The sequence below is a fragment of the Stegostoma tigrinum genome, chromosome 22 (assembly GCF_030684315.1).
Source record: "Stegostoma tigrinum isolate sSteTig4 chromosome 22, sSteTig4.hap1, whole genome shotgun sequence".
Classification (NCBI taxonomy): domain Eukaryota; kingdom Metazoa; phylum Chordata; class Chondrichthyes; order Orectolobiformes; family Stegostomatidae; genus Stegostoma; species Stegostoma tigrinum.
Genome location: NC_081375.1, coordinates 24,486,416 through 24,511,341, shown reverse-complemented (window position 1 = coordinate 24,511,341; position 24,926 = coordinate 24,486,416). Strand labels below are relative to the sequence as shown.

General features: G+C 37.0%; 1 protein-coding gene across 2 annotated transcripts in view; it reads right to left on the bottom strand.

Moving 5' to 3' along the window:
• Positions 1-236: 236 nt before the first annotated feature.
• The window catches only part of slc38a10 (solute carrier family 38 member 10), a 124,741-nt gene continuing 100,051 nt past the window's right edge, over positions 237-24,926 (bottom strand). The window contains exons 12-16 of one of the 2 annotated variants that reach the window (XM_048554843.2): positions 13,037-13,192; positions 10,134-10,607; positions 8,364-8,501; positions 7,255-7,419; positions 237-4,478 (exon numbers count right to left, since the gene is read on the bottom strand). In XM_048554843.2, coding sequence (XP_048410800.1) covers positions 3,262-4,478; positions 7,255-7,419; positions 8,364-8,501; positions 10,134-10,607; positions 13,037-13,192 — 2,150 coding nt within the window. In that variant the 3' untranslated portion in view covers positions 237-3,261. The remainder of the gene's footprint in view (positions 4,479-7,254; positions 7,420-8,363; positions 8,502-10,133; positions 10,608-13,036; positions 13,193-24,926) is intronic. The other variant, XM_048554844.2, reaches the window with a different exon arrangement.

Sequence of the window (24,926 nt, the reverse complement as noted above, 5' to 3'; positions counted from 1 at the left end):
GAAAATGCATAGGACAGCAGTGAAATAATTAACTCAAGTAACGACAAGTCAGTAATGATTGAACACATAAGATAGGAATTCTCTCAAGGTTGGTTATTTGTGTTATTCTGACACTACAGATTAATTTAATGTAAATTGCCAGCAAATCAGTCTTACTTTTGTGATGAGACAGCCGAGTCTGCCTTTATCCAGTAGCAACATTTCCACAAAATACAAAAGAGAAAAATCATACAAAATGTTTTTATTAATAGCACTTTATTTTTAAATGAACCACTTACAATTAGACAGAATACATGATGTATCTGCAAGATACGTTCCATTTGGTTTTACACCTGTAACTAATATTCATTTGGAATGTTGCTTAAGGTTGGATTTCATCAGAAATGTTTCTCTGGCTTAAAGTGCCAAATGCTTAGTCCCGCTTCGCCATCATTTAGTCTCACTCATAGATTCTTTGACTTAACTTCATTCATCCCTTATTTCAAATACGAAGGATGACTGGTAAAAGGAAAATCCTGACTTGGGATGAGTCAACATGGCCAAAAAATAACTTTTTACTAAAAGAAGATATTATTTCACACAAGACTTCACTACAAGTATTAAGGAAAGCTCTTGGTATATAGTGAATAAATCATAAGCAGTTCTATTTTTAAAACATATCTAATCTTTAGGTGGATGAAAATGTTACAGTCTTTTAAGAGGATTGGGGAAAAAAATCCAAACATCTACAAAATTCAGGTGAGGCAACGAACTAGAAGATTGACAAAGTTTTGACCTCTAACTTTTTGACTTTACCAATGTCTTCATTATTGTTTAACCCTATGTTTTGAAGGAAGCAAAACATTAAACAGGAAAAAGGACGGAAAAATTGAAATAAGTTCAGCCATTTCAGTCACTCATACCAGGAAACGTTGTAAATCAGATTTCAGTGTTTACTGAAAACATGCAGTAGGAAGTATAGCTTACACCACCCATGTGGTGGGTTCACAAGACTTGGCTGGACCTTGAAAAAAGGCATCAAGTGGAACTCAGGCACTTATCTACAGGAAACAAAGAACTCTGAAGGCTAAGGCAATGAACACAGTGTCTGCTCATCTCCCATCAAATAACTTAAGCAGCATTCACCAGGGTCTGGGTGCAGAATATAATATCATGTAAAAGTAAACAGGTTCTCTAATTGTCTGACACTAACAACATATGCTCTACAGTTCTTTAATTTTGCTTGAAGATAAATACAGAAAATACATGCATCAACAAAATACATTTAAAATGAAAAGAGATGGCAAAAGTGATCGGCAATGGATAACTTTGATCTTTGAACCCCTGCAGGGCTGTTAGTGACCAGATACCAACTACTACAATTTTGAATCTGAATACAACGCAAATACTTTACGAAAAATTCAGTTAATGGTCATGCTTTGATTTGGTGATGTGCTAGAAAGTTAAGAATTATTGGGAATTGTCAGTGGTCTAAAAAGATTAGCAAAAATAGCGACAATGTTTTAGGCCAAAATAATTCAGGTAGATACAATAACCTGATCCTCTGTCCTGATTAATTTTCATAAATAAAATTGATTTTCTAACAAAGACAATTCTGAAATCAAAGACCTGCTGCCTGTTCCAAGCCTACAGAGAATGTGAGATACTATATGCTTTAACACTACATACGTGTGCACAGTTCATGTTTGTTTCTAAATATATTACTAAATTACATCTGAGAAACCACTAAAATTGGGTTATTCTGGAGGCATCATCATTGTTAGATTTATCTTTTTTACAGTCTAATTTATTCACAGGCTAGGCCAGCAATTAGCATCCATCCTTAATTTCTTGGAGAAGTGATGGTGTGTAGCCTTCTTGAAATGCTGCAGCCTTTGGGGTGCAGATTTTCACAATGTGTGCAAAATTCCAGTGATGTATGCCAGCAGACTTTAGTCGATGTTTTAAGATATATTCCACTATATAATTTTATACAAATTTACCTTCTCTGCCTCACCTAAAACAGCTGAGGTAATGGCAACTGAATCTTACATTCAGTCCGATTTGACATTCCAAGTTTTCAAACGTTCAATGAAATGTTTGCCAGGAAATTTAAAAAAGGTTAATTTCTTTGTTTAAAAACAATACAAAAGTGTATTTTGCAAATGAACACGAGGATTCAGAAACTATTGCATACAGAGCCTTTTACTATACTTATTTATTTAAAAGTATATTAATCTCAGTTAATTTCAATTTGCAGTTGATGTATGAAGTATGAGAATATGCTGTATAGAACCACTAGGTAAAAGGTCAGAATTAAATATTGCACTATTAACCCTTCATAAGATACACAATGTGCAAAACAATTACATTGCTGAATTATTTAGTCGGGGTCACAGTGTCAAAATTATAGTTGCAAATTCAATGTGCTTACATAGAATTAATGGAACAAGTTAAGAAAATAGACCACATTTTAAAGCACATAATATGAAAGGTGCTGAATTTGTTTATTTTAAACATGGAATGTTGAAAAGTTCGAAATCAAATTCTGAAAACATCAGCTTATATAATGTGTAAATCTGAGGGTTTGCTTTCTCGTGCACACTTGTAAACAAATTAGATATTAATTGCAAAGATCTTTACACTAAGATTTGCAATCAACCAGCCTCATGAATAACCATTTAGAAATCCATACAACAAAATCCTACTGTTTACATTAAACAGCATGTTGCCCTGAGAGGAAAAAGACACAAGGAATGGCATTTCCAATGTTTGAAAACAGATTTATCTTCAGTCAACAGTACATTTAACTGTTAGAATCCCAACAGTAAAGCCATTTTTATTCATTCTTGGTGGCTTCTGGGTGGATGAGCACAGAACAACAGAAATTACAGTTTCCAGTAATTCAGAGCTTTCCTTTCAAATTTTCTGGTTGAGTAATGCCCTGTAGTAATCAACATTTCTGTGCAAATAGTATACTGAACTACACAGGTACAGTCATTGGTTATCTCCTCGTAGAATGTTCATTATTTCAGCAGGCAACTAGGTTCTAATATCTATTTGGTTTTCTCTGAATTCGTTTGATCTGTTATTTCAGAATTCTCACTGAAGTCCAATTTAATTGATTTGTTTTCAGCAGACTTTGCTCACACAATGCAATGCAGATGTGACACTGTGTAAGCTGCACATAGGACACCAAAGTAGCTTAATACCAACCAGGATAGGTCATTTGCATTTCAAAACAGATTCTCTCTGGAAGTGCAACGGGTTGGAAATGTTGAATCATGTATCTTTTTCCGTATCTGTCAGTTGCTTTATCTTTCGACTTTGAATTATCTGAAATGATGCTCCTGCTACCTGTTTTAGCTGACTCTCCAGTGCACTTCGGAGATTATCGGTTTTAAAGTTTGGCACTGGATCAAGGCTGATGATCAACTTACCACTGTCACTTTGATAGCTTTCATCCATGCTTGACCTTAGATCTCTCTTTTTTCTACGGAGGTCACCACCTCCGTCAAGTTTTAAATCTTTATATGGCTCACCATCCTTCTGGCTTGGATTCTTTTCATTATGGTTTGATGGTGCTTTTGGGTCTGCATGTTGAAGCTTAATATTTCCCTTTAAAGCCTTCTGTTCTTCCTCAATTTTCTTTTCATCAAGACTTTGTGCTCTATTGATAAGATTTTCCCCATCTTTGTGAGCTTTATCCGCATTCACAGGCCACTGGATCTTTTCCTTCCTGTTTTCAATGTGTCCTGGCTGATTAGGTTTTTCCTGGAATGTATCCCTATCTCTGCCATTCATATTCTCATTCCTATGTTTTTCTGCTTCTTCCCCTTTTAAAGGCTTGGTCTCAACTTCCAATTCAATCTGATGAACATCTTCTTTTGATTTTGCTTTAATACCAAGATTTTCTGAAATTTTTGGGACTTTGACCTCATTGTCTGGAACATTTGGATGTCTTTCTCCAGGTTCAGGTCCTTCCTTTTCAATTTTAACCATATCATTCAGAGGAATATTTGGATTTCTCGCGCCGTGTTCTTGGATAGGTTTAGCTCCGTCCACAGGTGCAACTGCCTTTGCGACTTCAGGATCAAGGTGAGGCACCAGCCTTTCACCATCTCTTCCTTTCGGGAGAAGGTTTACAGCCTCATTTTTTTGGTGGTCTTCTTCAAGGTTGTCTCTAGACTGATGGACAACTTGAGCACCTTTGTGATATTCAACATTAGCTCTAATTCCAGCCTTCTGTTTAGAAGCAAGAACTTGATCCTGGTTATCTGGGACATTACCCCGAGCTTCTTGCAAAGTATCTTTAGGCTTAACACCATCCTTATGGTGATCAACTGCTGGTAGATCCTGACGAAATTTGGCAGAATCAATCTGGGAATCAGCATTGATCACGTTAGCTTTCTCTGCCTTCTGCCCACCGAGTGTGTCAATATTTTTTCCCTGATCTTCAATTTCTTCAACCGCTTGTTCTTTCACAGGGTTTTCATTGTCTATAGAAGTTTAAAAAACAGAAAGGTTAATCCAAGTGCTTACAGGAATACACAAAGGCCAATGCATAAGAAAAGGGCCAATTCTGCTAAATACAATTCCACGTTTACTCTTAGAAACGCCCATTTAAAACCCAGTTCTGTTTTAACCAGGAATTCACTCGACAGATTCAATAGTCATGGCACTTGATAGCATGTTATTCCACAAATTTACTACATTAACTGACTTAATTTAGCTCAGTTTCTTAAACTCTAAATATTTTCCTGTGTCCTTTGAACAACTTCCCAAAGTGAAATTTGGTCTACTCACATTGTCACAACTCTAAAACTTCGTATCATGACCCCGTGATGCTCAAATTGGTTTTCATAAAGAAAACAAAATCTCCAAAAATCTCTTTGCACAGGTCAACAACTTAAATACCGTCTCATTGCCTTCTAAAGCCTTTTTAAAATATATGGAAACTCCAGGTAGCATAAATATGTTACAGATCAATGTTATTCTTTTGGCCAGATACAGTGTAAGTAGGAGGCAGTAGTATAGTGATATTGTCATGGGATATGGATTCAAATCCTACCATGGCAAATGATCAAATGTAAATTCAATTAATAAATCTGAAATTAAAGGCAAGTCTGATGGTGACCATGAAACAAATGCTGATTGTCATAAAACGTTGTCACGTTCAGTAATGTCCTTTAGGGAAGGAAAGCTGCCATCCTCATTCAGTTTGACCGAAATATAATCGACTCTTGATTGCCCTCTAAAATAGCCTAGCAAGTCACTCAAAGGGCAATTAGGTATGGACAACAAATGTTGGCTTGGTCAGTGATACCTACATCCGATGTAAGAATTAAAAACTATATACAAATGTTTGTCAACGTAAATAGCACAGAGTCTTTCACGGTGGTGGCTCTCACACAGTCGAGCATTCAGCCTGCTTAACATTTTGTAAAAATCTATCACTTAGTGATTTTTTGAAAGCTGTACCTTACACATACCTAACATTTATTAATGACATATTACAGACATCATGAATACTACTCATTCACTTTACATCTAAACGTAGTTAATCTATTACTTTAAAAGTATGCAGCTGTTGTAAGGATGTTAGATGACTGCTGTAGACAGGATGGGCTAAGGGCCTCTCCTTGCTGTAAAAACTTGGCTTTTTGACTACGTATTATTAGATACATCATGCGCTTGGGGAGTAAAGCAGTAATTCTATTTACATTGGATAAAACATCAACACATCCATCATTTGTTTCATGGTTCCAACAGACAGATAATTTAGGATTTCATTCATATAATGAATAAATATTGACTCCAACATTTGCCCCAATGATGTGCTGTAATATCAGGACTGCACTCAATAAGCCATACTGAACACGAGACTAGCTTGTGCATTCCAACTCCAGCGCAACATGAAAATATTGAGAGGGGGGATGCGGTAGTTGAAAATTTCAAGTTTGGCTTAACCTGAAAATATCAGGGGCAGGCTGGTAGAACAGAGGCAGTTGGTTAATCTATTGCAAGACTGAGTTGAATGATACAGAAGATTCATGCAAGATTTTGTGGCACTTTTAGAAATTCCTTTCAAACATTTTCAAATGTACACATTATCTCTTGCGTTCTTGTTACCTACTCACCACTTAGATCTTCAGAAGATTTGTTGCATACTACTGACCTCCCTTAGAACTAAGTCCAAACTTAAGCATAACTTAAGCAAACTGCATTGGTTTAGCAGAAACATTCTGCCTGAGTGAAAATCTGAAACTATTCCTTTATATAGGTGCTCCATTCTAGACATTACCTTTGCCCAACTATTCATTAAAATTTTGTTATTAAGTGAAAATGTTTTTGACGATCACAACAGCAGATATTACTTCAAGGGAAGAAATTACAAACTTGTGCTCACACAATCAGTAAGATGGAGAGTTCTTCAAGATTGAGGTAATCGAGAAAGATAATAATAGAAGGTACAAGACGCTGTTTCAAATGTGCCTTGCTTTGATAGAACTTGAGATAGTACAGCACTATGATGCTTATGAGCAGTCATGTTAGAGAAATTTAAATACTTCCCTCCATGGCTAAATTGATTTGACAGCTATGACAAATGATGGGAAGAAGTGCAAGAATTGTGATAACAAACAGATGGTATATCATGCATGCAACAGGACCAGCTGATAATGTAGAAATATTCTTTGCGCATAACCTCCATTTATTTTAAGATGCCATTCAAATATGACTGATTGTACTAAAGTTCTTGGTTCAAAGTACTTACTGCAATTTATCAAACATCAATTATGTTCTCATTACAGAAAGCGGCCGTTGAATTCATGAGTAACATACAAGTGTAAACATTACTTCTGCTTACAGATTAATAAAATATTGCAAGTGCTAACATCTCATGTCAGCTCTGTCAAAAAAAAATCACTGACTGATCATTTAAAGGCAAATATATTGTAGTGTAAAACATCATAGAACCAACTACGTATCAAAACAGGTTAAAAATTCAAAGTACAATGTAAGTTTTACTTTGAAAGCCAATGCTGTGGAATCTATCATTTCCATTTCCTTCTTCCAGCATAAGCAACTTTGATGACAATTGGTGCTACATCAGTGCATGAGCGGTTTGTCTCAATCTTGTCCCTTTATGTTAAATAAATTAGTTAAAAGCAATCCAGATTAAGTAATGAAAAGATTCCTCAAGTATTCAATTACCGGTTCTCAGAATGACAAAACATTGCTCAACTTTATTCTGTTCTCCGTAATGATTCTTACCCTGCTGTCCTTTGTCCTCATCGATTCTTTGTTGGTGGATTTCCTTGTGTTGTTCCTGAATGACAGCTAACAGTTTCTCCTGTTGGTCCAAAAGCCGTTTTTGTTGTTGCTGTTGTTCTTTAATCACTTTCAGTAAAACTATATGATCCATATGTTTTTCGCCATCTGTATTAGAAAAAAAGACAAACATGAAATCAGAATTTTTTTTTGCTAAACAACATGACAGCTGAATTGTTGCTTTATAATGTACACATTTGTTCATTTTTGGAACAGAAGCTTTGTTAGAGCATAGCTGCACCTAAAATCTGTTTGCCCATCATCTAATTTTAATAAAATGGGATGGGGATGAAATTGCAAGTAGATTAACAGAAATTCTTCAATTCAAGATCTATTAATGTGATGAAGAGAAACTCGGCGAAATTTCTAGTAGATTACATATTTGCCACTCAGTTATTTCCAGTAAGGTGATCTATTAATCTGTGGCAAGATATGGTAGGAAACCCTATGTTTTCACAGTAAAGAAAATACATATTGTTCCACAGTAGGGACACCAACTACCTGCAAGTTGCCTGTCCATCTTTTAGAATAGTAAAACTGCATGTCATGCAGGCATTTGGGAAGCTAAAGCATATATATAAATAACCCAAAGCACGCAAAGAATTTCATTAAAAATCTGCATATTCTGCAGATTAGAATTTTGGAACTGCAGAGTTTCCAGTTTTTGATCTTGTTCAGCTTTGCTGAATTATGATTCATAAAGGGGAATACAAGCAGCATTAATGAACATGTTGTATTCTGTTTATCATGCAAGTAAAATAACTACAGGCTAGAAATTTTCAAGAATCATTTCATTTTGTTCTGCATCCACGAACTAAAGCAATTTATGTCATCACAAGGGCACGGTTTAACAAAACAGCAATGTTCCTGTTTATTAATACTTTTTAAAAACTCGTAACTATGGAGTGGGAAAGGCAGGATTAGACAAAACGAGGAAAGGACTATATAAAAGGATAACAGGGTATAAAATCTACTGTGCTTGCCCTAACAAAAAAGTGCTTCACTACCTTTCAAAAAAAAGGCACAACTCCATCTACTTTGTCACAACTCACCCTCGCCTCCTTCAGGTGGTTTTCCATCTTGCTTTTCTTCTAAAATTGCATTTTCACTGTCTCTCTCATCACGAACATGCGATTCCAACACTTTTGCTGCACTAACATTTTCCAGAGCTGGCAAATCCTTCTCTTTTCCTTAATGGGGCAGAGTGAAAAGTAATCACACTGACTTCTCCATGTGTGACTAATTAATCCACAAATGTCAACAGAAATCTGAATTTGTCCAACTCTAGGATAAGAATTTTATCTTTCCTCAGTCAATTGCAGAAACAACTTTCTAACACCAGAGGGCTTCAGTGTCCTTCACAAATCAATACAGTTATATAAAACTGCTATGTAACATTCAGGAACTTAATATTTTAGCCAGTAAGTCTGCAGATCTAAATTTGTGTCAGTAGATAGCTATTCTTCAATTAATACTTGTGACTTGCCTATGGTGGGTTAAGAGTTGACCCCCAGAGGTAGAAACGTATGAGTTGTACTTAAGTGTAACTTTTACCCAATGGAGATTGGTTAGCTCAGTTTACAGAGTGATGCCACTAGCACAGGTGTCACTTCCTGCACTGACTGAGGTTACCATGAAGGACCGTCAACCTCCACCCTCACATCAGACATGGTGACCTTCACATTTAACTGACCACAAGTCATCTCTCCCTCTCTTTAAGACCAGCCTGCTGGTCAAGTAGGACTATGATGGCTTTATCTTTAAAAAAATAATTTTTTTAGTATATTGAAATGAGATGTAGTTTTTTTTCCTCAATGGAATAGAAATTATGAAGTATGAATTTGTTTGCTGAATTACTAAAACAAAGGTCCCAATTAGAAAGGATAAATAAGTAATATTTCAAGAAAGACAATGGACAGAAATATGATGGGCATCATACAGATGAAAGATCCAACAATATGACGAATGCGAGAGATATAAAGGGTACAAAATCTTCTTGCACCACACGGTAGCGGAGTTATACCCTTTTAATAGATTAGCGCCACATTATCTGGGCTGTTTAATTCAAAGTATGTATTCCAGCATACCACCTCCACAACTTCAGTTTCTGCCCCGACCACAAAGATTAATCAGGTCTTAAAGGATACAATTTTGCTGATGTTAGCTGTACAGCAGAAATTTACGTTAGCAAATTAACAACAATGTCACTTCTGCTATCAGGTCAACTGGTATTAAAACACTTTTGGCTGAAGAAAACAACAGTCACCGTGGAAAGGAAATACCAAGTTCCTGCAAGAAATAATTTGATGAATGGGTTCATTCGATTAACACATTTCATATAGGCACATTGAAAGCCAACAGGCAGGTCGATGCAACTTCTTTGAGAGACAAGCCAATTTCTCATGCTTGGCCTGAGGGTAGGAAAAGGAGGAGGAGGAAGATTCAGTGATCATTGCCAAGTTGGCTATCACTAACATGTAGGGGAGGTCACCACTGGCCACAAACTCCTCAAGATGAGCCATACCACCAACTGGTAAAGCTTGGTGCTCAAATGGTTCATGTTCCTGGCTTCTCTGAGTGGGAGGTGGGGGGTGGGGAACGTGGAATGGAATGCTTATTTCTCACCTTTCTGGGTGCAGTCACAAAAGATGTTTGATAGAATCTAAGGTAATGAAATTTACGTAAACAATTCCCCTGCTACACAGCTCAATATTATTCCACTGTCCCAGCAGTGGTGCAATGTGGCAGCAATACGTACTGTTTTCGGGATTCATTGTAACACCCACTGGATTTTCAAGTAGATACAAACAGATGTAGCTTACCATTTTCTGTCTCTTTGTTCTTCATGTTTTCCTTATTCCCTTCTGGATTATGAATCACTGAATCGCCTACTCCAGGAACCACGACATGGTCTTCCTTCAACTTTTGTTGATGCAATTCTACACCTGCTCGAAGAACTGCACCTTGAGCATTCACTTCAAGTTCCATCTGGACTGGCTGTTCTTTTTGCTTTGAATCGATCTCTGGAGCATTTCCAGCATCATTAACATTCTTTTTAACTTCCTTTCCCTGTTCTTCTAATCCAGGATTAACCATCTTTTCTTCTCCTAATTCTTTCACCTTTTCATTAAAATCAATTTTCACCTCTTGTCTTCCGTCACTCGGCTGTTTAGCTTTCATTGCTGGAAGCTTCTTCTCATTTGATTCATCACCATCCTTTCCTTCATCAACAATGACTTCATCATGTGGAATAGGTGGTTCATGCCGATGAGCCTCTCCTACTGGATGAACAATCCCTGCAAATTAAAAATCAAAAAAATAAGTTACACGGAAATTCTATAAGCAATCTTTGGTAACCCATCACACCAGCTGGGACTTTGGGAGTTCTTTAGGCAACTCTCACTAAATTATAAACTTTCAAACAAAAAGGGGACTTTTATCTTTCACTTTAGAACATTTTTCACCATTTTCCAATTTGTTGTTCATTCTAATTCCAAATGACAGCATGCGCTGATATAAGTTATGATTTAGAATGGGTGGATAGTCATGATTTCTGAAAATGCTTATAGTACATTTGATCAGACAACATCCAGCTGCAAGATGTCAATTTAACTTGATCAATGATGACTCAAAAGCAAGATGACTAATATTTTAATAATAGTGATAAACCTTTTCAATATACCTGACTACTGAGTTGATCAACCCAACAAGCTAGCCAATCCTGTGATGTTGTTCAGGGATTGAAATCTACTGGCTCAATGGAACGGGAGCCAAAATTGAGTCAGATAACGGATATCTCTCAAGAGAACACATGAACTTTCCAAAAGTTGTTGATTATAACTGCAAATATTTTATGAATAAATAACCAGTGATAACTATTTTTACATATGTTAAAAACCTTCATTATCCATAAACCTCAAACCATAATGTTTTATCAACTGACAACAATGATTCTCCACCCGACACCAGATGCTTGAGTAAGCAGAAAACTCTCCAAAGTTACCTGGCATCCTAGTGCTGTAAGAAAACATTATGAAGAAGCTCTGGCACTAACTGACACCAGAACACAGCTGGGTAACCTTGCAACACTGTAGTGACAGAAACATGAGGGGAACACCATTTGAGGCTTGGAGAGGGTCATGCTTTGAAGCTTGGGAGGAGAGGTTTGAAGAGCTGCTTGAGACAGTGTTTGAATACTTTTTAGAAGCAAGAGTCAACAATGAATGCAAGAAAGCAACATACATTGTGTTTTAAATTTTTCTTTACGAATTAACTTTTTCGATTTACCATCGTGGCCCTGTTCCTGTACAGGCTTTAAAAGAAAAATCAATTCACAGGACAGGGCCATCACCTAGTGAGATCTCGAAATTCAATGTACAGTGTTTTAGGATTTTGACCCAGCAACACTGAAGGATTTCCAAACCAGGGTCATGTTGGGCTTCCAACGGAACTTGCAGCTGGTGGTGTTCCAAGCGTTTGCTGCCTTTGTCATTCTAAATGGTAGAGATCATGGGGTGGGAAAGTACAATCTAAATTCTTAAAGAATCTCTGCATTGATTGTTGCAGATGGTACACACTGCTTTTACCGTTTCAGTGGTGGAAGGAATGAATGTTTCTTTAAGTGGTACCAATCAAGCATACTGATTGTCTAGGACAGTGTCAAAAACTTTGAGTGCTGTTGGAGTTGCATTCATTCAGGCAAGTGGATAGTATTCCATCACACTCCTAACTTGTGCCTTCTTGAATGTTGACATTTTTTGGAGAGCAAAGAGGCGAGTTATCCACTACAAGATTCCTAGTTGGTGAGTGCTCTTGTAGCCACCATAATTCGATGGCTAGTCCATTTCAGTTTCTGGTCAATGGTAACTCGTTGAATGTTGATAGTGGGGGATTCAGTGATGGTAATGCCAGGAATGTCAAAGGGTAATAGTTAGATTCAGTACTGTTGGAAATGGTCACTAATGTATGGTGTAAATATTGTTTGCAACTTAACAGCTCAAATGTGGATATTATCAAGGTTTTGCTGTATTCAGGCATGGGCTACTTCAGTATGTGAATCATCATGAATGGTGCTATTTTACTGTGCTATGATTTTTAATTGCTTTCCCTTCTTGGGCAGGTTTTCATTGGCCTCATGTACAAACTGGTGTTTCCACATGGGCTTGTTAGTCATACATTGGTTTGATTCACCTAATGACATCAATCTGCTTTCCTAAATTACACAACTGTCAAATTATTATTCTTATTAAAAACATTGAAATGATATTTTCTTTTAAAAAAAAAACATCCGTTTCTCATTCATGGACAGAAATAAACAGTGACTGGAAATTTAATGTACACAAGACATTTTCTTAGTGGTTTAAGAGCTTTGTCTCAAATATGCATTTAAAATGGTCTCATTTTTAAAATTGACAAATCAGTGCTACGTAGAATGTGCATCTCTTCCAAACTCTGGATAAACATTATGCTAAGCTTGGTACGGCTCTACACAAAAGGGGAAAAATGGAAAGGACATGATTCTAGGGTCACTTAGTAAATCTCCAAGGAATAGTTTGCAGAACACTGATAAAAGAACAAGGACAAATAAGGCTATCTTGTTGTTCAGTACAGTACTGAAGCAAATATGAATAGATATTGCTGTGTGTACGATCAAGATGTCAGTCCATAAACAAAATATTCAATTTTAATTAGAAGTGATTTTCTGTACAATCACAACTTGTAATACCTTGGTCAGGACGATCCAGCTGCACTTCCTCGCCTTTGGGATTCCGGTCTTGAGGTGGATCTATTGGAACTTTTATCTGAGGTTGTTCTATGGCATCCTTCTCTAACTTTGGACGATCTCTATCATCACCGGCTTCTTTAAGTACACTGTTTTGAGCTAAACACACAACATTCATGTTTCAAGGGAATTATTGTGCCTAAGTATATGAGCAGTTTAAATGGTTATTTATGCAGAATTCACAAATACAAAATCTTTTTTTTTGGAATTGGCATTGTTTTTACATTTAAAATATATTTCCCTCTATCTGTATCAGCATAAGTCAAGTCTGTAAAGCACAATTTGTCCAGACTGGCTCCTAGAAGTGCCTCCAGAGAACTTTTGTCTGTTAAAATTTCATGTTCAGTTTACTGCTAGAAAATCTGGTTAACTATTTGCAAAGTCAAATGACTGTTCACCTTTAAAGATGTACAAACCTTGAACTCGTCCCTAAAAAGTGACTATTTCAGCAACTGAAAAGTTCTATGTATGCTCCACTTGATTTCAGTTAGTTTGTTTGAGTTGAGTTAGCAGACTTTCTTGAGCTGAACTCAGATAGGTCTAGGCACAGCAGGACTAAAACTTCAAGACATTCAGTCTGGTCCTGCTCAAATTAATTCAATTTAACAGAATCATGGTCACGTAGATGGAGCTGAAAGGGACACTCAAATGTTGAAATGAAACTGTCCTTAAAAACTGCAATATAGTAAATATTTAATAGATGGTCAACTGGAAAAATTGAAAGTCATTGTTTCAAGAGAAGATAATTCCCAACATAATCAATAGGTGGCAGCATACACCACTCAAAATAATACTTGCCATACAATATGTGACCAATTTATTATCATACTTGATTCTATTACTGTATTTTGTTTTGCAGTTGAAAATGTAGCAATGATATTTTGGTAACTCTTTGGTTTTGAATACTTAAAACAGAAGTCAAAGCATTCAAATCTACAAAGCATATTTTAGAAGTGAAAAGTTTAACTTTATAATCCTGAATAAGCCTTTCGTGGGACCGGTCTACAAAACAAATGCGGTTCTAATTTGATTGAATCTGTTTTCCGAATCAACTTCAATTTCAATTTTATTTTGACCAATCTGCAATAAGATTTTTTCCCCCAACCCCCTCAAATCGCATAACAAACAGATTACCATTTCTTCATTTTGAATTGTTCCACAAGCATCAGAATTCACAGGTGTAGTACAAGCTAGATTAATGGACCATAATAAAACCAAACACTGGGGGAATTTACTACATATTGGTTGGTTTCAGGTGGAGGTTTCTCTATTTACAGAAATTTCATCCATGGACATCCAGCTGACAGTTTTGATCCAATATTGTCCCAGAGTTAAGCTAAGCAAAACCATATCTATCGTGAAGCTATGACCTGTGCTCATAGATTTTTAATAACTAAATCAGCACAGCAAAAATTAGTTTATTCTTAAAACATTGGTAATTATGATATCTAATGTCATACACAGCTCTGTTCCACCAAAAAAAACTCTTATCAGGAAAATGCTACCCTTTAACCAGCTGCCAGGAAGCAGGAACTTTCCTGCCTATTTCCTCTTGCTGTCAAGCTGATTTAATCATGATCTCTCAAAAATAGTATTCCTATTTACAGCACAAACCTTCATCATACCTCATGTGCTCACCAGTTACCATTTTGCTATCCAAATGTACTTTCTAATGCTGGAAGAAAATTACTTCTATCAGTACTTTCTTTCAATCCTTCATTCTGTTGTACACTGCACAAATCCTTCTTTATAAAAGGTGTTTTGATGTGCAAAGCATTAATCCTGAATAGTTTCTTAACATGTCTGCTTTCCTCTACAAGTACAAACATCACCAATGGGACTGATTTATTAAGTTTTGCAGATAATCCATCTCCTAGATCTTCAGAAGAAATCCTTAATTTTAAAATTTATTAATACAAGCATAATAGTAAAAAAAGGTAAGCAGCAAAGTACAAAAGTACAAATTAGAACAAGTATCAATGGGCCTGCATTTCTCGAAAAATCATACTGAGACATTTAAATTTCAAAAGCAGTATCATGGAAGTTCTTAAACAGCCAGTAATCAATACGACGCTAAAATAAAGTAAACATATTTCTTAACCAGTGACCGTCATACAATATGCAGGAATTACGAGAACAACTTGACTAAAAGCTGTCAGCAATACATTTGTGCTTTCATCAGCTCCTTTATCATGTTACAAAAACGCATGCATTAATGTGATATTATTCAGTGCCAGTGTGAGATTAGGAAATAGTGTTTCGATAAGGCCAAATATTTTGAGTTCTTAAGGCCTGAGAAAGCTCAAATCTATGAATGAATTAAACCAAGAGGAGAAATGCAGAGAATTTGTTTCAAAACATAAATCCTTTTTACAGAATTCTTAATGTTAAAGTTTAAGTTCTCTCTTGGACTTAACTGTAGTTTTATCATCTATGAAATCAAAAATTCTGAAAGCTGATAGATTCAGTGTTTGTCAAATTTTAAGTAAAAACCTAACTAAGCACCAATATTCCCTTCAAAACTGGTCATCATAATGTAGTGAAAGGAACAACTAATAAGTGCTTACATGAATCACAAGGAAAACATAACTAAATCCAGTGTCAGGGTCCCCTGATTATGAGGGAAAAAAGAAAAACACTTACTGGAAAAATTACTTTCACTTCAGGTGAGCCTTTTGGGATACTCAAACACTTTTTTAACCAATACTAAATTTGTGTTGTGAATGCATTACTATTTTGGTGTAGTGTAAACTGATGCATTGTACACAACACGGTATCTAATTTTTTTAAAAGCAAATCAGTCAAAAATAAAACTTTTGAAAACAGAAAAGATAAATAGTTCAAAATAATTGTAGGTCCTAATCAGTCATCAATATTCCCATTCCATGAGATAAATTTCTTTAAAAAAATTTGACATATCAAATTTTGGTATGGGCTAGCTCCTCCAATATTTGTGCTCAATTAATTTGACTTTCAAAAGCAACTCTTGATTACAGCATGCAGCTATTTACTGAACACAATGTAGAACCAATGTTTGAGACATTTATACTAATATAAACTATACAATTGTAAGGTACATTGCCACACTCGTGTAATTTTTTAAGATATCACAAAAAACTCATCACATTGATATGAATAACAAAATCACAAAATAATGCTGAGGGTTACCACCAACTTCATCAAGGTAATACAGATTTTGTTTTACATTAATCAGTAATAAAGCAAGTAATTCTATTTAGTTTGGCACAGATAGAAAGGAAAGACTTATTACTGAAATCACAAGCAACTATCCCAAGGACAATCATTGGCAAAAGACTACTTTATACAAAAACAAGAAAAGTAGATTGTGGTTTCGGTACTATATTTCAACAATTCTACAAAAACTCGAGCAAAACTGAGCACAGAGGGAAGTCCAAAGTAAAAGTGATTGTCAGTTCAGAAAAATTCTCTTCAACCTCCTAGATTAAAGTATAATGTAAAGAATGGGAAAACTAAAAAAAGAAAGAAAACAAAGAAAGATTGAAAATTAAAAGTTTCTTAATTTGTAAGAAAAGCAGATTTTAAAAAATTTAGAACTACTTAGAATGCTACAAAGTTCATTATTATATTTCTACAGAAATGAAGTGATTCTACATTACCCCTTAGGAAATTTTGCTTAAGAGACAGCAATTAAATAAAAGAACACAAAGAACTCTATATTTAATGTAAAGATACTCTAAACAGTGCATTTAGTTTATTTAGCTTGAAAACTGTAGTCCTGACTTCAAAGGACTAAAACATGCTACTCTGCATAATTGTAAGGAGATTCATTTGGAATTAAATAGATTATTTTTCCAAACTTAAGATTGTTGCAGTATAATAAAATGCCTAATGAATTTCAAATGAACCAAAACTGTTGTGTAAACTTAGATACTTTTTTTTAAAAAGCATCACTTCTTCCATGCTAACTGTAATTCCATTGCAAAAAAATTACTTCTCATCAGCGTCCCCAGTTTAATTAAAACTTCACAGTCTTTACCCATTCATCTTTTATACTGATGCAGAGAAATATTTTTCTTCTAGCGGGGAGCTCTTCTGATAATTTGATCAAATTCAGCACTTAAGGTGATAATTGCCAGGTGGCAGCACCTGCACAAAGATACAGCACCTTCAATTTTACTCAAACAGAAGGATTGGAAAATAAAGTCGCACTTGCCACAGGGATTAAAATTTTCAGCTCCAATACATATGGCCTGTTCCCAATTACAACTATACATCCACTATGTGGAAAAGGACAGAATGCAGATACATACTTCTCACCAGGGCTAAAAAGGGCAGACAGCAAGTCATCCTGACCAACATACCTTGCAAATTTCTCTATTAGAGGCTGCCTATATACTGTGCATGAGAAGAAGCTTCAGTATAGGACAGTTAATCTTAAATCACTGGATGGAAGGAAGGATGAACTTGTTAAGGAAGTGGGGACAAGCTGGCAGGTTTTGGGACGCGGTCAGGGAGGGGAGATTTTGAAGCTTGTGAAGTCCACATTGCTTGGGAACCTTGCAGCCCAATGGTATCAAAGTATGAGGTGCTGTTCCTGCAACCCTTGGGTGGCATTGTTGTGGCACTGCAGGAGGCCCAAAAGAGTAAGGGGCGGGAGGGGGTGCTGAAGTAGTTCACGATTGGGAGGTGCAGTCATTAGTTCACGACAAACCAATGGTGATCCACAAAATGCACAGTCTCCAAGCCTCCACTTGGTTTCCACAATGTACAAGAGGCCTCATCCGGAACAGCGGATACAGTTGGACACATTAGCAGATGAGCAGGTGAACATCTGTTTGATGTGGAAGGTTTTCTTGGGGGTCTGGAATGCAGGTAAGAGGGGAGGTGAAGAGGCAGGTGTAGCATTTCCTGCTGCAGCAGGGTGTGGTGGGGCTGGCGGGGAGTACAGAGCAGACAAGAGAGTCACAGAGAGAGTGGTCCCTCCAGAAGGCAGGGAAGGGTGGGAATGGAAAAATGTCTTTGGCCGTGGGGTCAGATTGCAGATGGCAGAAGTGCCGGAGGATGACGCGTTAGATCTGGAGGTTGGTGGGGTGGTACATGACTAGGTGGGATTGAGGTTCACAAGGAAGAGGCATTAAAAATCCTTCAGAAGGTGACGATAGATAAGTCCCCTGGGCTGGATGGGATTTATCCTCTGATCCTCTAGGAAGCCAGGGAGGAGACTGCCGAGCCTTTGGGATTGATCTTTAACTCGTCATTGTCTACAGGAATAGTGCCAGATGACTGGAGGACAGCAAATGTGGTTCACCTGTTCAACAAGGGGAGTAGAGACAACACTGGTAATTATAGACCAGTGAGCCTTACCTCAGTTGTTGGTAAAGTGTTAGAAAAGGTTATAAGGGATAGGATTTATAATCATCTAGAAAAGAATAAATTGATTAGGGATAGTCAGCACGGTTTTGTGAAAGGAAGGTCATGCCTCACAAACCTTATTGAGTTCTTTGAGAAGGTGACCAAACAGGTAGATGAGAGTAAACTGGTTGATGTGGTGTATATGGATTTCAGCAAGGCATTCGATAAGGTTCCCCACAGTAGGCTATTGTACAAAATGTGGAGGAATGGAATTGTGGGAGATATAGCAGTTTGGATTGGAAATTGGCTTGCTGAAAGAAGACAGAGGGTGGTAGTTGATGGGAAATGTTCATCCTGGAGACCAGTTACTAGTGGTGTACCGCAAGGATCTGGGTCCACTGCTGTTTGTCATTTTTATAAATGACCTGGATGAGGGCGTAGAAGGATGGGTTAGTAAACTTGCAAACGACACTAAGGTCGGTGGAGTTGTGGATAGTCACGAAGGATGCTGTAGGTTGCAGAGACATAGATAAGCTGCAGAGCTGGGCTGAGGTGGCAAATGGAGTTTAATGCAGACAAGTGTGAGGTGATGCACTTTGCTAGGAGTAACCGGAAGGCAAAGTACTGGGCTAATGGTAAGATTCTTAACAGTGTAGATGAGCAGAGAGATCTCGGTGTCCATGTACACAGATCCTTGAAAGTTGCCACCCAGGTTGACAGGGCTGTTAAGAAGGCATACAGTGTTTTAGCTTTTATTAATAGTGGGATCGAGTTCCGGAACCAAGAGGTTATGGCGAAGCTGTACAAAACTCTGGTGCAGCCGCACTTGGAGTATTGTGTACAGTTCTGGTCACCGCATGATAAGGAGGATGTGGAAGCTTTGGAAAGGGTGCAGAGGAGATTTACTAGGATGTTGCCTGGGATGGAGGGAAGGTCTTATGAGGAAAGGCTGAGGGAATTGAGGCTGTTTTCATTAGAGAGAAGAAGATTGAGAGGTGACTTAATTGAAACATATAAAATAATCAGAGGGTTAGATAGGGTGGATAGGGAGAGCCTTTTTCCTAGGATGGTGACGGTGAGCACGAGGGGGCATAGCTTTAAATTGAGGGGTGAAAGATATAGGACAGATGTCAGAGGTAGTTTCTTTACTCAGAGTAGTAAGGGAATGGAACGCTTTGCCTGCAACTGTAGTAGATTCGCCAACTTTAGGTACATTTAAGTCATCATTGGACAAGCATATGGATGTACATGGAATAGTGTAGGTTAGATGGGCTTGAGATCGGTATGACAGGTCGGCACAACATCGAGGGCCGAAGGGCCTGTACTGTGCTGTAATGTTCTATGTTCTATGAGGATGAGAGGGATTCCATTTTGGTTGTTATTGCAGGAATGGGGTGTGAGGGATGAGCTGTGGGAAATGCGAGATACACGGTCGAGGGCGTTTTTGACCACTTTGGAGGGGAAGTTGCAGTCCTTGAAAAACGAGGACACCTGGGCTGTCAGGGAATAGAATACATTTTTGTAGGAAGGTGGGTAATACTTCCACTTTCCAGCTGTTGGCCAGTAGCCACACTAGGGCGTTTCATGAGCTCATCTCAGTACTTTTTTTAAAAAGTTTTCAACTTTCCCACTTTTACTATTCGCCTAGGCTGTGATTTGTGATTCCCACCACCTTCTGTGAAAATGCTTTTCCTCAAAATCATTCCAAACCTCGTGCCCTTCATCTTTAAATTCTGCACCCATCCAATGCAAACGTAACCTTCCTATAGGTTATACAAAGGCCTTGCTACTACCAGTCTTTCAACTATTTATATTTTTGTAATTTGCTATTGAATCTGTATCAGTCATTTCTACAGATAATAAATTGCCGACCTCAACACTGTGCAAGAAAATAATTCTCAACTTTATCATTATTTTGTCTTACGTCTTCAATTTGTCTCCTCTGGACACCAATCTCCTCCTGTTCGAAGCAGTTTAGCCTAATTTAGTGATCAAATTTCTTAGAATCATGAACACCTCTATTAAATCTCCCTTTCAGTACTAAAGAGAACAAATGTCTCATCGCTGATACAATCTTGATAAACCTCTCCAAGATCCTCTCAAAGACATTCTAAAAGCTTGGTGTCAGAATTAGTAAAAAATACTCCAGCTGGGGTCAAACCAGTTTTTTTTAATAATTGATTAATGTGTCTTCATTGCTCCTTCATAATTATAAATCCAAGGATCCTGTGTATTCTTTCTTAAAATACAAAGTTTTGCTTGTCCTGCACTTTCAAAGACTTTTCTAGATAACACCAACACCAACCCTCATTTGCATTCTTCCTGAACCCCATTTTAAAAATGTTTGCTATTTATTTTTCCGGCCTTCCTTTCAAAATGCATAGTTGAGACGCATGTTAAAATTTCATTTGAGATGCTTCGTAAGTCTGTCACACCCTAAGTGTGCTACTACCCTCTGTACTATTAATGCATTTAAGATTGTGTTATACGCAAAAATTAAAATTTGAACACAAACGGAAAATAGTTTATACAAATTATTTGAAGCCAATAAGAAATGCGCATCGTCTAGTATCCTCTATCCTTCAGGATGCAATACTAAGTCAGCAGTGGGTCAGAAAATTGTCAGCTCAAGGCCCAATCCACAAACCCGAGTGCAAAATTCAAGGCTGGTGCTCCAGATCAAGACTGAGAGGGTGCTGCACAACCTTGTTAGTTGCAATGTTGAACAATTGCTCTGCCTGCTCTTGACGCTGCAGCTAAAATATCCTATGGCATAGTCTTGAGGAAAAGCAAGGAAGTTATCTCTGATGTCCAAACCAAAATTATCCCTCAAAGACAGATGATCTTGTTATCATCATATTGTTGTTTGTGAGAGTTTATTATGTACAAACTGCTAGTTTCCCATATCACAGAGCGATTGCATGTCAAAAGAAGGCATTTCATTAACTGTAGTACACTTTGGGGTGTGGGGAGGTTGTGAAAAGCACAATTTAAAGGAAGAAAGATTTTCTTTATAAAGGTACTTACAATGCATTTCTCAAGTATATTCACAACTGGTTGTGAGGAAATACACCTCCAAAATGCACACTGTACGCAGTCATGGACAGCAAATTAGATAAACCTTCAGTGACTCTGTTGCTGTGACGTTGAATATTGAGACAGTGCTCTCAGATATTTATGCCCACTTTATCAAAGGACCTAAGGGTTTCAGATTATGCACCGTCAAAAAGAGGGCCTCACTAATCAATGGCACACTCCCTCTGTACTGCAAATAACGTGACCGCCTAATGCACAAGTCTTGGAGTAAAGAGCTTAAATTCACAATCTTCAGGCTCAGGATGCAAAAGCAACGCTTACTGGGCTACGGCTGAAATGAAATAATTAGAATTTCAGTGCGTTAACTACAATGTTTGAAGCACTGAACTTTAGACTCATGTTCAAAGGAGCTGCTACTCAGTCTTAAGCTCCTTTCCTTTAGGATATCAATAGCTAATCATATGTCATCAGAGGAAAGAGCAAGATATATTCAAGGAGGAATTACTTATTGCATTGCCTAGCTCAACTAATAGTGTTGTTGTACTCTAAGCAGATATGTGTCATCTGGTCCTCAAATGATACTGTAGAATTGCATGAGTTTCCTTTGGGAAAAGGCAAGAGAAATACAAAAATCAAACAACTAGAATGCAAAATGGAACCATCTCCAGCCATTTAACATGTATTTGGGGAAAATGCTTTGTAACTTTCCTGTACTGACAACTGAGGTTTTTTCAAACTTGTGAAAGATAAACAGCTAGAACATTTCTCATGTGGATAACATTTTTGCCTTATTTTGTTTATATTCTTTTCTAACATATTTATCAGTTAAGTTATAAAATATTTAAATACAGCTTACATAGGCTTTCTGAAAATTGCAAAAACAGTTAGCATGTAAAGAGTTAAGTATTAACAGAAAAGGAATTAAAATACCAGCGTTTCAAATTAATTAACATGGACAGATTTCAAGGAACTTAAGTGCACACAAAGCTTAAAACAGTATGAACCACACACTGTTCTGAATCTCAACCACACACAAAGAGGAACTTCCTGACCAGTCAACCTTTGGCCTTTTCATCAAGTGACGTACATTCAGTCTGACATATACAGCTTTCATACACATTCTAACGACGTCTCCACACTGAAAAAGGGCAGAAATCTACACAAAACTGGAGCTCTTTCTGCATTACTAAACAGAAATGCTAATTAGAACTAAGAAATTTATTTCCTCAGAGGTTCAGCTTCATAACAATATTTTAGAAATAAAAGAAAAGAATGGATAACCTGTTCTAATAAGCTGTAAAATGAAAGAAATGTTTTTGGAATCTTGAAAACAAGGGGCGGGATTGCTTTCAATTCAATATATCGAAGACACCCATTTGGACAACACATTGCCAATGCACCTAGGCTTTCCAATATGCAATTTTAATAAGCTGTCTTCCTTATGCTGCCAACAGTACTTGTCCCCAGAGGGAAGGTGTTCCTCTCATCTCAAATCTACATATGTGGCATGGATTCCCAAAGGTAGTTTTAGTGAATCATTTTTCCCTTCCTCGGACCAGAGGTAGATTCACTTGTGCATATGTGGCTGTTCACAGGATATCGTCTCTGTTACATACTTTTTCCTGAACCTCAGAGTACACCATTAGTTGGTTTTAGCAAGACAGTTTCCATTTATTCTTCTCAGAATGCAGCACATCCTAATAGTGCCCTTTCTACAGATTCAGGCATCAACATAAACATTCAGATTTGGTTAGCATCAAAGTCTGTCCCTGAATTAAGCTAGGTTCATAGCCAAATCCTGAATGTAACCAAACAGCTTACATGAATCAGTAGTTCAGAAGTAGCAAGATTCTGTGATTTAGTTTACCTTTTTACTAAGTAGAGGCAATATGAAGATCCCAAAGAGAGATTAAACAGAGGTTTTCAATTCAGGCTTGTGAAAGGATTTAACATCTCTATCAATATGGAGTCATCTTTAAATTAAAAAATGTAGTTTAAGAAGTATCCTAAGATGACTCTGATCAGATCGGGTAGCAGCCATCGTCCACACTGAGATAACACAGTGTTCACTTACAACAAATTAAGTGAGGTGGTGGTGGCAGCGCTTTGATTATGTTACTGCACTAGTAATCCAGAATCCCAAACTTATGGCATGGGAAAACACTTCAAATCTTACCATGGTAAATGCTGAAATTTCAATTCAACAAAATTTTGAAGTAAGAAGTTAGCTTAATGATGACCATGTAATCACCGTTGATTGTTACAAAAAACAGCTTGTCAACTAATATCCCTCAAGTAAAGAAATCTGCCACCCTCTAATGGTATGGCTTTAATCTAACTCCATGGCCATAGCAATGCGATTGAATTTTAACTGCCCTCTGGACACTTAAGGATCAGCAATAAATACTGGACTAGCAAGTGACACCCACATCCAATGAAAAAATTGTAAAAAAAAATTCAGCAAAGGATTCCATCCACAAGTGGCTTAAGTTTTGTACCTCCTGCACAATGATGACATTGTCAATTTAACAATTCAGACCTTATCAACCTAACTAGAATGCTCAGGATCCTATATATTGCAAATCTATTGTAACTCAGAGTTGTATGCTATAACACCAAGTAAAATTATTACTATTAAAATCAGAAGAAACTTCATAATGAGTATGTTTTTGCTTGAAAGCAAAACAAGTGATTAGGAATAGGTAGATAAAAACAAACACAGCAGAATGAGCTGTTTATAAATGTTTATTCCCCTTTGCAACTATTCCTTATTTTTCATTGACTAATTGTGATACCACAGAAATGTGCAATAAATTAGATACAGATTAGAAATATGAATTATTGCCTTCTGCAATGCAGGCTGTCCAAATTTGTCCAGCACACAGTTGTGTTAGTGAAGGGGCCAACAGGCTTCTACTATACTAACTTTGTTTTAATAATGAAACCCAGGTAGCAATTTGTTACTCTTAATAGCTAGTAAATCTAGCTGACTCCACAGAATTCAGCTCAACATTATTCAGACCTGTTGACCTGTGTCTGATTCATGCGCACTCAGGGCGAAAACAAAATCAGATTTCCTCACAAAGAAGATTCTATCGATGGTGTAAATTAGAACAAACCCAAATATGAATGTGAGCCACGTTATAGACACCATCGTATAATATTACTGGAAAAACTGTTGACAAGGCTAGAATAGAACACAATTTAAATAGAACTACTGATAGTAAGCTCAAAGTAAAAGGCAGCTAATCAGAAAGCTTCTTCCTCATCACTTACACCTCCTCCTCATCACAAATTTCTGTGGCTGAATAAGTTTTTTTTAAATCTAACAACAGGAATTGAAAATAAGACAAATAGATGAGCAGCCAGTGAAGGTGAAAAGGAGAGGACAATAAATTACATTCATATCTAGCTGGACATAACTGAGTAGCTGCAACACTCTCCAACCACCCCCCACTCCTAA